The sequence below is a fragment of the Physeter macrocephalus genome, chromosome 4, assembly GCF_002837175.3.
Source record: "Physeter macrocephalus isolate SW-GA chromosome 4, ASM283717v5, whole genome shotgun sequence".
Lineage (NCBI taxonomy): Eukaryota > Metazoa > Chordata > Mammalia > Artiodactyla > Physeteridae > Physeter > Physeter macrocephalus.
The window spans coordinates 128887241-128901493 of record NC_041217.1 but is presented as its reverse complement, the minus strand read 5'-3'; the positions used below and the strand labels follow the sequence as shown (position 1 = coordinate 128901493).

The following is a 14253-nucleotide window of genomic DNA, read 5'->3' as shown; positions in this document are numbered from 1 at the left end:
CTGCCAGTTACTTAGTTAGGTCATCTCTTTGCGCCTCCATTTCCTCATCCATAATCAGAGATCTTACATCTTCACAAAGTTCTTTGAGCAGCAGGTAAGTTCTTATTAACACAGTACCCACACTACACAGAAAACACTTGATAAGTGTTTGGCATTGTTATTTTAGCACGAGGATAAAATAGGAGTAGAAAGTAAATCCCACCTTTACTTCAATATTATTATTATTTACAATAATAATGATGATGATGATAATAGCAGCTATAATAATTTATTGAACATTTATCATATGCCAAGCTCTGTGCTAAACGACATTCAGTTCTTTCAACACCATGAGGTAATACACTAAGTATCGCCATTTTATAGATAATTAATATGTGGCTGATATATATGAAGTAACCCTCCCAAGGCCATGTGAGTATAAACAGTGGAGCTAGGATTTGAACCACATCTATTTAGATTTAAAACCCATGCTTTTAAACCATTCTGCTCTATTGCCTCATCCAACAAACACTTCAAAAAGAAGGTCTAAATTGCAAGAAAAATACTCTATTTCACAGAACCAGAGGGCTAAATTCAATTCTTGGCATAATCACTATTAGTTAGTTATGACCTTGGGCAAGCTTCTTAACTTGTCTGTGCCTCTGTGTTCATCCATAAAATAGGGAATATGGTAGTATCTCTCACAGATTTGTTTTAAGGAATAAATGAGTTAATACATGTAAAATGCTTAGAAAAGTACTTGGTACATGGCGAGCACTTGGTTCATGTCTGCTGTTATTACTATATTATTACATATTGTATATGTTGTTATTATATTTTTTTCCCTATAGAACTCAATAAATATTTTTTTTTCAATAAATATTTATTTTAGATCTACTGCTACATGGATACAATAAAAGATGAATGATACATGGTCTCTAGCCCATGAAATAAACTCAGCTGACAGGGGTGATGAACATGCAAAGAGATAATCCCAACAGAATACACAGAACACAACATGTGACACAGGATGTTCTGTTCTGATCAGCCACCTATCAGCACTTACATTTGGTTTCTGCCTCCACTGGATTCCAAGATTTCCAGTCACCATCACTTCATAGCAGAGAATGTTTCCATTATCATTCGGATGGAACAGATTCATCTCATTTTCTGATGAAATCAGTAGCATGGAAGTCTCAAATATTTCAGCACCATAATGTTTTGTCAAAGTTTCCAAGGTAGCCAGGTATTTCACCTTCAGGTCGTGTGTGGACACACTGCTGTCACAAATGGTCTTGTTGTTAAACTCCTTTAGGAAATCCTTGAAAACATTATTTATCCGCATCCTGGTGAGAAGGTTCCTCTGTCTGATGGACTTATTCAATGTTTCTGGAATATATCGCTTGTAGCTGAAAGTAAAAAAAAAAAAAAAAAAAAAGTCTCTTTTTCATGTATAGGTTAGCAGAATAGTGCAGAAACAAACCTAAGTCTATAAATCTTCCTTCCCTGTGTTGCCAAATGAGAAAGAAGGGTCTACTCCCAGAGGGTCTTAGATGGAGTAAAACTCTGAGGATGATAATCGTAAGGAGATCGAGGTGAACAGGGACTGAAAGAAAAAGTACATGTTCCACAGATTTACTGAAATGGGAATTCCTACAGGAATCATCAGATTTTCTGGGTCACAAAGGCAGGCAGCAAAATGCACTTATCTGTGTTTTTGTTTGCTAGTGTCACTGTTCCTGTGCACACTGGTGCTCACATAAACACACTGTTACTAAGATTCAGCATCAGTTAGAAAGCTGCCTGGAAGGTGTCAAGAGTGACGGAAGATGTTTTGTATGTTCTACTTGCCTATCTATTTTACAGTTTTTCTATAAAGATCAAAACTATTTTTATAAGAAATGGGAAAAAAACCATAAAAGCTAATTAAATACAAAAGATTTAGTGTTTGCCATGTGCAAATGTCTCAGATATATTAAATGGATCAACAAGTAAACTGAAAGATTAGTTACCCATCCAGGTGCTAATGAGAGAGTATCTATGACTAACAGAATCTCAGCAAACGGATATACTGCTACAACAGGAGCCAGCTTTAAGAAGAGTATGAACACCAATGAAAAAGAGAACAAGTCCACTGGGGGTCAAAGTGGGGAGACCCGTCGGCCTGTTACTCCCAGGCCTGAAAAAGCACCTAGCACAGTGAAATCCCTGCTGCACAGATGGTTTCACAACCGCGGAAAACTGTGGAGTTTGAAATTTATCCCTAACAAATATTGTAATTTTTTAGATTAATGTAATAGAGAGGAAAATCAGAGGAGAGTTATCATTTTTTACTTTAGCCTCATGAAAAAATAAAGAGGAGGTGCCCAGAGCAAAAGCCACAGAAAACAGAGAAAGTAGCAGAACAGTATATGTCTAATCAGTCCCTGCATTTCTGAGGAGCAACTTGTGATCTGCTCCAGACTCTGGTCAAGGGCAAGGAGATACAAGAAGTAACCTTATGAGAAGATACATGCCACCTTATCACAAATAACACCACTATAAATAATTCCCTCTTCAAAATGAGACTGTCTTATGACAATCACAATAGCTCACTGATTTAAAAATTGTATTTCCAGACTTCCCTGCTGGTGCAGTGGTTAAGAGTCTGCACTTCCACTGCAGGGGGCACAGGTTTGATCCCTGGTCGGGGAACTAAGATCCTGCATGCGGCACAGTGCGGCCAAAAAAAAAATAAAAATAAAAATAAAAATTATATTTCATAGATGGGTGGGAGTTACGCAGATTGAATATTCCTTCACAAAGACTTGATCACAAATGATAATTTTAAGTAAATACAGTTTTCTTACGGTAACAGTTGATCGTGCTTCACATCAGAATTAACGGCTCTCTAGTGAACTAGTTCTGGCTGGGAACGATAGCAGCTGCCTGTAGAGCTATACTGAGAAGGATTTTAGGACAGATCCAGCACAAAAGGAAAAAGTTCAGTGATAGATGGCAATGCCCAGCATGGGCAGAGAGGAAGGGGGAGGGCATGCAGGCCACTAATTTGACTGGTACCCCAGCTCAGAACTGTCACCCTAGTACAAATTTCTGAGGTCATCAGCCAACATTCAAAATCAGGACACAGTTATAATTGTGCTACCTTTCATAAATATTCTAAAAAAGAGTTGCGCTCTGCAGAGAGCAGTAGTCAGCCAAAAGCTGGCAGTAGTTAAACTGAGATGTATGAAAACGTACAAAAATAACACCATCCCCACAATCAATTCTTTAGCCAGCAGGAAGGTTTACCTGATGTCCTTGGGAAGTTCTGGCAACTGCATCTTCTTCATCATAGCATAGTGGGAGATGGCCAGGACGGCCATTCCCAGACACTCGTTCTCAATATCATGCCCATCCTGCTCTGTCTTGGGGTCTCGAATGGGAGCCAGGCATTTGACCAAATCATACTGTCCCTTTGGAGCAGAGGTGAGAAGAAATGAACCACCACATAAGTTTCAAGAGTCCACCCATGTTTCTGATCTTGAGAGGAAGGTTCCCCACACAGGGAGGTGCTACCCAATAAGCAGTACAGCAATGAGACTAGCGAGATTTAGAGTTTCTCTGGCACCAAAGCTCTTTCTCAACAGCTGGGCACGAAGGGGCTTGGGAAAGGTCTCCCTAGGTTAATTCATTCGTTTAATAAATACTCACTGAGCACTATGCTGGGTGCTGGTGAACAGTATGAACACATGAAGCCCCTCTGTGGGACTCCCCATGTAAGTGATGAAGAAAAGCAGCATGTACTAGGCTTGGGCTGCACCAGGGCATGGGACGTGACAGCTGTCTGGGGTTTGATTATTTGTTAACTCCACAACGAACTGGTGTATAAATGACAGAGCACCACATACCCTTCTGATGTAGATTTACAGAAAGGAGAAGGAATCCAGATTCTACACTGCATCATTACCACACGTAAGTTTTTTCAACATCTGCTGTTCAAGTTTCTGGTAGTGAAATGTATCACCAAAATACACCCCCTCACTCACTGAGGCACGCCACATTCCACAAGCCAATGAGGGCTGCTAGGTCCCCTTTATTAAGCCCTAACCTGAGTACTAGGCACTGTGCGGGGTTCCTCTCATTTACTATTTCACTTATTCTTTACAACAGCCCTATGAGGGGGATGCTAACATCATCATCTCTGCCTAACAGCTGAGAAATCTAAGGCACCAAAAGGTTAAATAACTTCATTCACTCACTTGGTAATCATTGATTAACAAGAACCAATTACGGGCCAGATGTTATTCTAGGTGCTAGGGATACAGCAGTTAACCAAACCACATTGCTGACCTTACGGAGACTTCCAGGAAAGAAAGAAGAGAAAACAAACAGAAATATATAACCTCAAGGAGTTACCAAAACCAAAGTCAAGTAGAAAGACAGAATACTGTGGGAGCTGGGGATCTAGTGAGTTGTGGGGTAGAGGGTCAGACCAGATGTGACTGCAGGGCTACGGCTCTGCAACACTGTGCTACAGTCAAACTCAGTCTTTAAAGCTCACCGACTGGAAGTGTACACAGCTCTTAGGATCGGGACCTCGTTAGCCTTTCTCCAGCTCGAAAAGAGGCAGACATGAAGTATGGGGGTGGTGTTCCTACATAAGGAAGACACTCACTTTCCCTGAAGCAACTTTAGTTTAGTGGGTTTTGGACGGAGGGTTCTCACTGCTGCAGTTCCCCCTTTTCCCCAAGATAGGACTTCTTGTTTCTCTCAGTAAGAAAAGGACACTGACCACTTCTACAAACTACCAAGGACCAACAACAATCATCTCCACCAGCAATGTGTGAAAAGGAGAACAAAATCTGAAACTATTTTTGTCTGGCTGTGATTTTCTGTCAATATCACTGTACAACTACCTCAAGTAACTCATTCCTGAAGCTCTGAAAAGTCAGGTTCTAATGTAATACTTACTCTTGAAGTATGGTGCACTCTTTTTTTTACATTTCCTCTCCCAAAAAAGTAAAAGAATCAATCTCAGAAATGAATACATGTACAACTGGGAGGCTGAATTCAAAAAGACCAATCTGAAAATGGCCAGTTCACTTATTTTTTCCACACAGTATCTGCCCAGGGCTGTGCCCTGTCCCATTTCTCTACTGTCTCTGACGCCAGTCCTCAGGCATATTACGGAACGTGGATACTGTGCAATCAACAACTAAAGCTGTACAAGAGAAGACAACTGTGACACATAACCCACAGGTGTAAAAGTATATCCTAAGGAAATAATAAACAGAACACATATTTAGATGTCTGTATGAGGCTGTTTTGTAACAGTGATAGCATAACAGAGGAAAAAAATCAAGAAAAACTAAAAATGTTCAGAAACAAGGATTAATTAAATAAAGGCTGACTTTTCCTCTGGATTCCAGCCTCACACTCGATTTCCTACCCGAAATCTCCACGTGTGTATCTCACAGGTATCTCCAAAAGAGAGCTCCTAATTCCCACCCCTTCTCCAACCTGCTGCTCCCAGTCTTCCCTACACAGGCAATCACTCCATTATCTATCAAGCACTATCTAAAATAAATTTCAAAATTCTCTTCGATTCTTCAAATATCCTCACCTTCCACATCCAACTCATAAGCAAATCATATCAAATCCATCTCCAAAATTAATCTCAGATCCACCCATTTTTCTCCAACTCTACTGCCACTACACTGGTGCTACTGGCATCTAAGGAGAGGAGGCCAAGGGTGTGGATAAATAGTCCACAATCCCTTACAACAAAGAATTAACCAGCCCAAAATGTCAGTAGTGCTGCTTTCGAAAAGCTTTGCTCTACTCCGAAGAAATACTTTCCCCACTCCTCTCTTAGAATTGCAGACACTTTTTTATTCTTCAAAGTTCAGTATAAATGCCACCTCTTTAGAGGGATCTTCTCTGATCACACTATTTAAATTAGGTCTCCCCATTCAAACCTCCCTCCCCATATTCTCTATGACAAAGGCCTTTTTTTTCATAGCACTTTTCACAATTTCTTGTGTATTATCTATGTATCATTTTAACTGCTTGTTTTGTTTGTCCAACTCAATTATATGTCTGGTGCTTGCAGAGACCATGTCTGTCTTGTTCACCACAGTTTCTGCAGCGCCTTAGCAAAAAGTACACGGACACTCAGAACAATAAGATATTTTCAAAAACTTCATAGTGCATAATACATATTTGCATGATAAAATCAGGAAGCACATATACAAAAATGTTAGTTATCTCAGGGTAATGTAATTTAGGTGACTTAACTTCTCTTTCTGGCTTTCTTCTAGTGTCTTATCGTTCTACCCTGCCACCAGTGTGACTCAGAGTGGCCACCTCCTTCCTCTCTGTGACTGCTGAGAAGTACCTTCGTGATTAGCCCTGCTGAACTACACCTTCCCTCACTTATAGCTCCCCTCTGCCCTCTGCACAGGAGGCACTGTAGACACGAACTGAAATGGTAGCGGGGGGAAAAAGAAAGGAATGGGGAAGAAGTAAAGCCCAAAAAGCCCACAAGTGGGATAATGAGCCGGTTGGATGCTGAACTGCCTTCCCCCTCCTTACCTGGGGCAAGTCCAGGGTTGGTGAGAACTACCCAAGGAACAGGCCGTAAAGCATCTTAGCTGCCACCATGGTCGGCTGCGCCAGGGAATCTGACCCCTACCATGTCTTACCCACCCCACAAACTCCAGCCTCTCCTGGGCCCAACATCTTACCTGAGCAAACAGATACTCCAATGAGCTGGCGTCAAGGAGAGGGGTTGCATCTGGTACTTTTTTTTTCTCGTAGCTGTTCTTCTGCTTCTTTGGAGAATGTCGCCATACTGACTGCTCGTTATCATTGGTCCCATGCCAGTTGGTGAAATAGAACCTGTAAGGCAGGAAGATGAATGTTAACTGTGGGAAAGGGGACCTTGGCATGTGTGGGAGAGGCATCCTGGTTCTACCCAGAGCGATCAGTGCCAGAGGTTAAACTTCCCTGAGAAGTAAACAGACAGACCTTTCATCTGGGTAGCGCTTCATTGTTTATAAGGTCCTTTTCTTTTCATTCTTACAAGCACTCTGTGAAGAGCATACTGCCAGAACCTCATCTGTGACTCAGGGAGATAAAGTGACTTCCTTAAAATCACAAAGGAATTTCCACTCCGTCTTCCCAGATAGGAAAACACTGCTGTCTAGAACTAGATGCTAGCCCAGCAACTCCCTCCATCGTTAGTAACGCCAGCCTGCCTTGAATCCAAGACCTATTTCACAGTTTAACATTTCTGAAATCTAGTTTCATCATACAGTCAAGACATACAGTTAATGTAGCAGTGTTTCCTAATTCTCAGATGGCTGTTCCTGACATTTTTATCTCACAATGAACAAAGTTTTAAAACAGAAGAAATATACAAACACTACTACAAGAATCAGCTGCAGTGCCCTGACCTAATAAATGCTTTATATACATTATGCTATTTAATGCTTACAGCAACTGTACAAGGTATGTTTCATTGTTTCCATTTTATAGATGAGGAAAACTGAGGTTCCGAGAGGCTAGGTCCCCTAAGACCACAAGCCTGTTCTCTCCACTACTACTTGCCTCTGCCATCTGTAAGAGAAACACAATGAGTTCTGGAATGTGTGAAAGTGACTGATTCAAGCTGATCCAGGCCAGCTCTAGGCTACAGACTCAGAGGGTACCTGGGTCTCTCTCCCTTGACATGCCCATGTGCTGATGAAAAACCACCACGGCATGGAGAAGGAACATATAAAACCTCCCAAAAAGGAGCTGCCGTTAAACTCAGATATCTGTCAGTGAGCTCTATTTGCAGAGCCTAGGGCATGCCAGGTCCTGGGCCAGGCTCTGGAACACAAGGGGTTCTCAGGCACAGTCCCTGCCTGCTGTGAATTCCCTGTCTATAGGCAATCAGTTAAATCCAGGGGGCACATCTCATAAATAGGGCTACACTGTGACTTTCATGGACCCCACACAGTTTTCCTTTCCTCCATTAAAAAAAAAATTAAAGTTATATTTTACAACTATGTTGGTATAAAGATAAATATAATGCAGGCTGGATTATTATTTTTCCTGATTTTAATAATATTAAAACACTTCTGTGGACCCCTAATAACATCATGAGCCCAAGGCTTTGTGCCTCATAGATAAGTTTTTCTTGAACATGGGTGTCTCAGATAAGGTGCCAAAGGAGTACCAAGGAGGAAGAAGTTGCTGCCACTGCCAGGGGATGTGGCAGGGAAGGGTAAAGGGTTGGGGAAGGGAGTTGGGACTAGGATAAATAAATACCAGGCTATGGAGTCTGGACCATACACAGAAGGCAGAGGAAAGACTGAGCCAAACTGATGTGAGGCAGGATCCCACTGGAAGAAAGCCCCACAGAAGATGGACTGAAATGAGAGAGGCCCAGAGACAAGCAGGTGCCTAAGGCAGCAGCCTGGGCAATGCCATGAGGTTTGCGGGGGCAGAGGTCTCAGCGCCTTGTTCATCACTAAATCCCCAGCGCCTGGCATACAACAGGTGCTTAATACATGCTTGTTGGATGCAGAAACAGCAAATGAATGACCTAACCCAAGAAGTAGCAATTAAAATGGAAAGGATGGATAAGAAGTTACTTTAAAGGTAAAAATCAACATTTTACAACTTTCAAGTGATTCTATACAGCCCATCTTCCACAAAACTCACGGAAATGACTGATAATTTGACTGTGGCCTTTGGCATCTCTCTCTCAGACAGAAAGAGCCACGTTTCCACAGAGTCCACAAGCACCATAAACAACAGCTGCAGGACTGTCCCCGCACCTTCCCACATGAGAGTAAAAGCCTGAGGCTCTCAGCTGACAAAGAGGCAAGAATTCATGCTGCCCCCAGGCTGAGGAGCCTGCTCTTCAAGGTCAGAACAGAGCAAGGTGGGGAGGGCGGGGAGGGCGGGGAGGACTCCTCCAGGATCGGCTGCCCTGGGCAGGCAGAAAGTAAGAGGTGAACCAGCCCTACCAGCTGAGCAAACACAGGAAATCTGACACCGGGGCAGAAAAAGATGGACAAGGCCATGGCCAACTCCTCTGACTGCTGAGGGAAATCCAAAATGGAGAGTTCTCTTCATTCATACAATAATCTAGTGATCTACTATAAGTTCCAGGGGGTCTGCCTGGGAGGAGACAGGTGAGGGGGTCTAAATGGGATGATTAAGAGAGTAGCTAAGAGCTTCTGAGTGCTAATCGTGTGCAAGGCACTCCATATACAAAGGTTCAAAGTGGGGTCTGACAGAGGGGCACGCAGGACAGGTAAATTCTGTTTGAGAGTGGAGGAAGGTGGTAATGAGAGAATGAGAATTATGTATGGTATGGAAGCTTACCTGGGATGAGGGGGGAAAGGATGTCAAGGAGAGAGGAAGTTGCCTGAAAGAGCAACACTGTAGACAGATTTTCCTTGAACCAGTAGGAGCCATGGATCTCCCACACCCCGCTGAGTCTCTATGATAAAGAGCCAAGGGCCCAGCATACTCCCTCGGGGTTGAACGAGGACATTTTCTGAGGTTGCTGTCTGAGCCCTGTGAGACTAGCCTTGCCTTGGAAGCCTTTTGGTAAGATGTTCAGACAAGATAAGGCAATGTGCAGCTTCTCCACTACAGAAAGGCTGAAGGGAGCCTAAAACAAGGCTGGATCTCTGAAAATTGCCTATAGTCAAAGGCTGACAGCTCTCTATTTAATAAGACAACAAAAAGAAAAAACCTTTAGATCAGTTAACTGCCAAAATCAACATCTTCCATAAGCAACAAGGATATATTGTATAGCACAGGGAAATATAACCATTATTTTGTAATAACTTTAAATGGAATATAACCTACAAAAATACTGAATCACTATGTTGTACATATGAAACTAATATTGTAAATCCACTACACTTCAAGAAAATAAATAAATAAATGTTAACAACAGGGAATGTGTCAAGGAAAAAAAAAAAATCAACATCTTCCTAATCGCTAATAAGACGAAACTAGTAAGTACACTGAAGACAGAAATTGTGCACTCCTTTCAAAATTAATTATTAAACTTGGGCCAGTTCCTGATATTACAACATGCTAAAGGAAAAAAATTAAGAATGATCTAAATAAATGTAGTATGACAGCTGCTGATATTCCTTTGCAGAATGATGTGGAAGAACACTGCAAGAAGGAAGGAAGGAGGGAAGGAGAGATTATCCCCCTTACTGGCGGAATAGACAGACCTGCCAATAAGAGATATGCCTTCCTTGCAAGTTTTTGAGAAAATTATATTACAGATGATTACACATTCTAAGTTTATGTACAGCTATTATATACAACGAATTCTCTTTAGGTTTCTATAGAACTTTACTAATGGATAGTAAAATTCATTTAGATGAAAAAGCAAGAAAACATTTTTTTCTTCAAAAGGAATAAAGAATATGCTTGTCTTATATTAAGATATATTACAAAACAACAGCTATCAAAATTATCTAAAAGCAGAAAACGATAATTAAAGTACAAAAACATAGAGCTGGGATTCCACTGAAATGGTCACCAACATTTATTTTCATATTACACCTTCTTTAGTGGTGAGATGATGAGGTTTCAAAATTATGTAGTTTGTTGTAATGCAAATGTTTTAGCTTAGGGTGGGATCTTTTTTTCCAAGTTCAAAGAGCTTGTGGTAACAAAGCAATATCCTGTTGAAGCCCAATGTCAGGTACAAAGTCAAGGTGCCAAAAATGAGGCAGCCATGCACTTCCTGGCAGCTAACATAAACAGGGAGCTGGCAAAGACAGCTTTTAATCATGAGGCAGTCATATGACCAGCAAAGACGAAGGCCTCAAAGAGGATTCTAATGCTAACAAGACAATTCACTATGTGTGTAACTGTGAGTAACTCACTTCTCTTTTTTGGACATCAGTTTCCCCCTAAAAAATTGGAAGAATTGAATCAGGCAAACTCAGGTGTCTTCCAAGTCCCAGATTCTACCATTCTAGATTCCGAGCCAAGTGGAAAATCCTAGAGGGAAAGAACTAGAACTCAATGACATGCCCCACTTCCTAGACTTCAAGCTGCAAATACATGTTTCAATGCTGGGTCACATAGCCAACCTCCAGGCCACAGAAAGCTAGATTACACTCTGAAAAACAAATCCAAATATAGTCGGAAGGCTCAGCTGGGTGGGGTGAACGTTTCCCTAAATCTGGGGCGTGAAATCTCAAATGACACACACCTCTCCTCTTAAGGTGAGACCGTGGGTGAGTACAGAGAGAAGAAAGTCAGCCCCAGGATGATTATCAAAGAACGTAGATCTGGTTCAGCTTCCGCTGAGAAAAACATCCAGGCCACCGTGGAATGGTAACAACTCTACTGACTCCCCAGAGTAAATAGCAGCTAAAATACTGAGGGCCTCTGAGATCTCCAGGGCTTTTCCAGCATGACCCGGCACTCCATTAGCATCTGAGCTAACCCACTGACTTAAGCATATCTATGTACGTTAAGATTCTTTTCAGATAGGATTCACCCTATTTATAATAGGGTGAATTTATAAGCTCCTCTGCTAAATACACGTGTGAAAGTATGCTTAGCTAGTATCTAACAAACATACTTTCAATTCTAGGTACTTGCTTAGCTAGTTATCTAACCAACATACTTTCAATTCTAGGTACAGAACAAACACGCTTATAAACTCAAGAGACTACAGCGGTGAAGTACTGACTGCCTGTGCCACCTTGGGAGACTGCGTGACATTTAACAAAGTCTACAATATGGGAGAAAAGGCAAGTAAATACCCACCAGAAGAAAAATTACAGCCCCACTAGACAAAAATCCTCAGGCAGTGGATTAAAACATTCACCTCTTTAGAACAAGACCAAGCTAGTATTTCTAGGTTTCCACTTCAGGCAGTGTTTCTCAAGCTCCCTAGCTGCAACTTTTAGTAAGAAACATATTTTATTTTATCATGACCTAATACATACAGATTACATATCTCAAACTGAAGTTCTAAAAAACAATATTCTTAGGATATGTATATATGCCGATATTATCTATCCTCATCTATTTCTCTCTTTAAAAAAAATCCTGGTCATAACTCACTAAATTAAACTCATATCCATGATTCACTGAATGAAGAACTCTGCTGTAGGATACTAATTCTATTCAAAATACCCTCTGCATCATAATGATTTCTTTTCTAAAATGTGGCAGAGGAAGGTGGTCAAACTCACCTTGAATTGTTTTCCAAATACTGAAGAAGTCCTTTCTCATACCAAGCAAATACAAAACTTACAAATTATAAAAATGACTACAGAGGAGAGAAGATGGCAGAAGAGTAAGACGCGGAGATCACCTTCCTCCCCACAGATACACCAGAAATACATCTACGTGTGGAACAACTCCTACAGAACACCTACTGAACACTGGCAGAAGACCTCAGACCTTCCAAAAGGCAAGACGCTGGCAGAAGACCTCAGACCTCCCAAAAGGCAAGAAACTCCCCACGTACCTGGGTAGGGCAAAAGAAAAAAGAATAAACAGAGACAAAAGAATAGGGACGGGACCTGCACCAGTGGGAGGGAGCCGTGAAGGAGGAAAGGTTCCCACACACTAGAAGCCCCTTCACGGGCGGAGACTGCGGGTGGCAGAGGGGGAAGCTTCAGAGCCACGGAGGAGAGCGCAGTAACAGGGTGAGGAGGGCAAAGAGGAGAGATTCCCGCACAGAGGATCGGTGCGGACCAGCACTCACCAGCCCAAGAGGCTTGTCTGCTTGCCCACCGGGACGGGCGGGGGCTGGGAGCTGAGGCTCGGGGCGGGCTGCCGGCGTGAACACAGCCCGAAGGAGTTAGTGCACCACAGCTAGCCGGGAGGGAGCCCGGGAGAAGTCTGGAGCTGCCGAAGAGGCAACAGACTTTTTCTTCCCTCTTTGCTGCCTGGTGCGCGAGGAGAGGGGAAGCGCGCCGCTTAAAGGAGATCCAGAAACGGGCACGAGACGTGGCTATCAGCGCAGACCCCAGAGACGGGCATGAGACGCTAAGGCTCCTGCTGCAGCCACCAAGAAGCCTGTGTGCGAGCACAGGTCACTCTCCATACCTCCCCTCCCGGGAGCCTGTACAGTTCGCCACTGCCAGGGTCCCGGGATCCAGGGACAACTTCCCCGGGAGAACGCACGGCGCGCCGCAGGCTAGTGCAACGTCATGCCAGCCTCTGCCGCTGCAGGCTCGCCCCGCATCCATACCCCTCCCTCCACCCGGCCTGAGTGAGCCACAGCCCCCGAATCAGCTGCCCCTTTAACCCAGTCCTGTCTGAGCGAAGAGCAGACACCCTCGGGCGACCTACACACAGAGGCGGGGCCAAATCCAAAGCTGAACCCCAGGAGCTGTGCAAACAAAGAAGAGAAAGGGAATCTCTCCCAGCAGCCTCAGGAGCAGCAGATTAAAGCACCACAATCAACCTGATGTACCCTGCATCGGTGGAATACCGGAATAGGCAACGAATCATCCCAAATTGAGGAGGTGGACTTTGGGAGCAAGATATATTATCTTTTTTCCCCTTTTTCTCTTTTTATGAGTGTGTATGTTTCTGTGTGAGATTTTGTCTGTATAGCTTTGCTTTCACCATTTGTCCTAGGGTTCTGACCGCCCCGTTTTTTTTGTTGGTTTTTTTTTTTTACTTTAAAAAATTTTTCTTCTTAATAATTATTTTTTATTTTAATAACTTTATTTTCTCCTACTTTATCTTCCTTCCTTTCTTCCTTCCTTTCTTCCTAACTTCCTTCCTTTCTTCCTTCCTTCCTTTCTTTCTTTCCTTTCTATTTTTTCTCCCTTTTATTCTGAGCCATGTGGATTAAAGGCTCTCGGTGCTCCAGCCAGGTGTCAGGGCTGTATCTCTGAGGTGGGAGAACCAACATCTGGACACTGGTCCACAAGAGACCTCCCAGCTCCACATAATATCAAATGGCGAAAATCTCCCAGAGATCTCCATCTCAACACCAAGACCCAGCTTCACTCAACGACCAGCAAGCAGCACTGCTGGACACCCTATGCCCAACAACTAGCAAGACAGGACCACAGCCCCATCCATTAGCAGAGAGGCTGCCTAAAATCATAATAAGGATACAGACACCCCAAAACACACCACCAGACATGGAACTGCCCAACAGAAAGACAAGATCCAGCCTCATCCACCAGAACACAGGCAATAGTCCCCTCAACCAGGAAACCTACTCAACCCACTGAACCAACCTTAGCCACTGGGGACAGACACCAAAAACAACAGGAA

At 42.9% G+C, this 14253-nt stretch overlaps 1 protein-coding gene across 2 annotated transcripts in view; it reads right to left on the bottom strand.

Moving 5' to 3' along the window:
• JAK1 (Janus kinase 1) overlaps window positions 1-14253 on the bottom strand; it is a 149211-nt gene that overhangs the window by 35808 nt on the left and 99150 nt on the right. For both annotated transcript variants that reach the window (XM_024119591.3, XM_024119592.2), the window contains exons 5-7: window positions 6708-6861; window positions 3271-3434; window positions 1046-1388 (exon numbers count right to left, since the gene is read on the bottom strand). In XM_024119591.3, the coding sequence (XP_023975359.1) occupies window positions 1046-1388; window positions 3271-3434; window positions 6708-6861 (661 nt within the window). The remainder of the gene's footprint in view (window positions 1-1045; window positions 1389-3270; window positions 3435-6707; window positions 6862-14253) is intronic.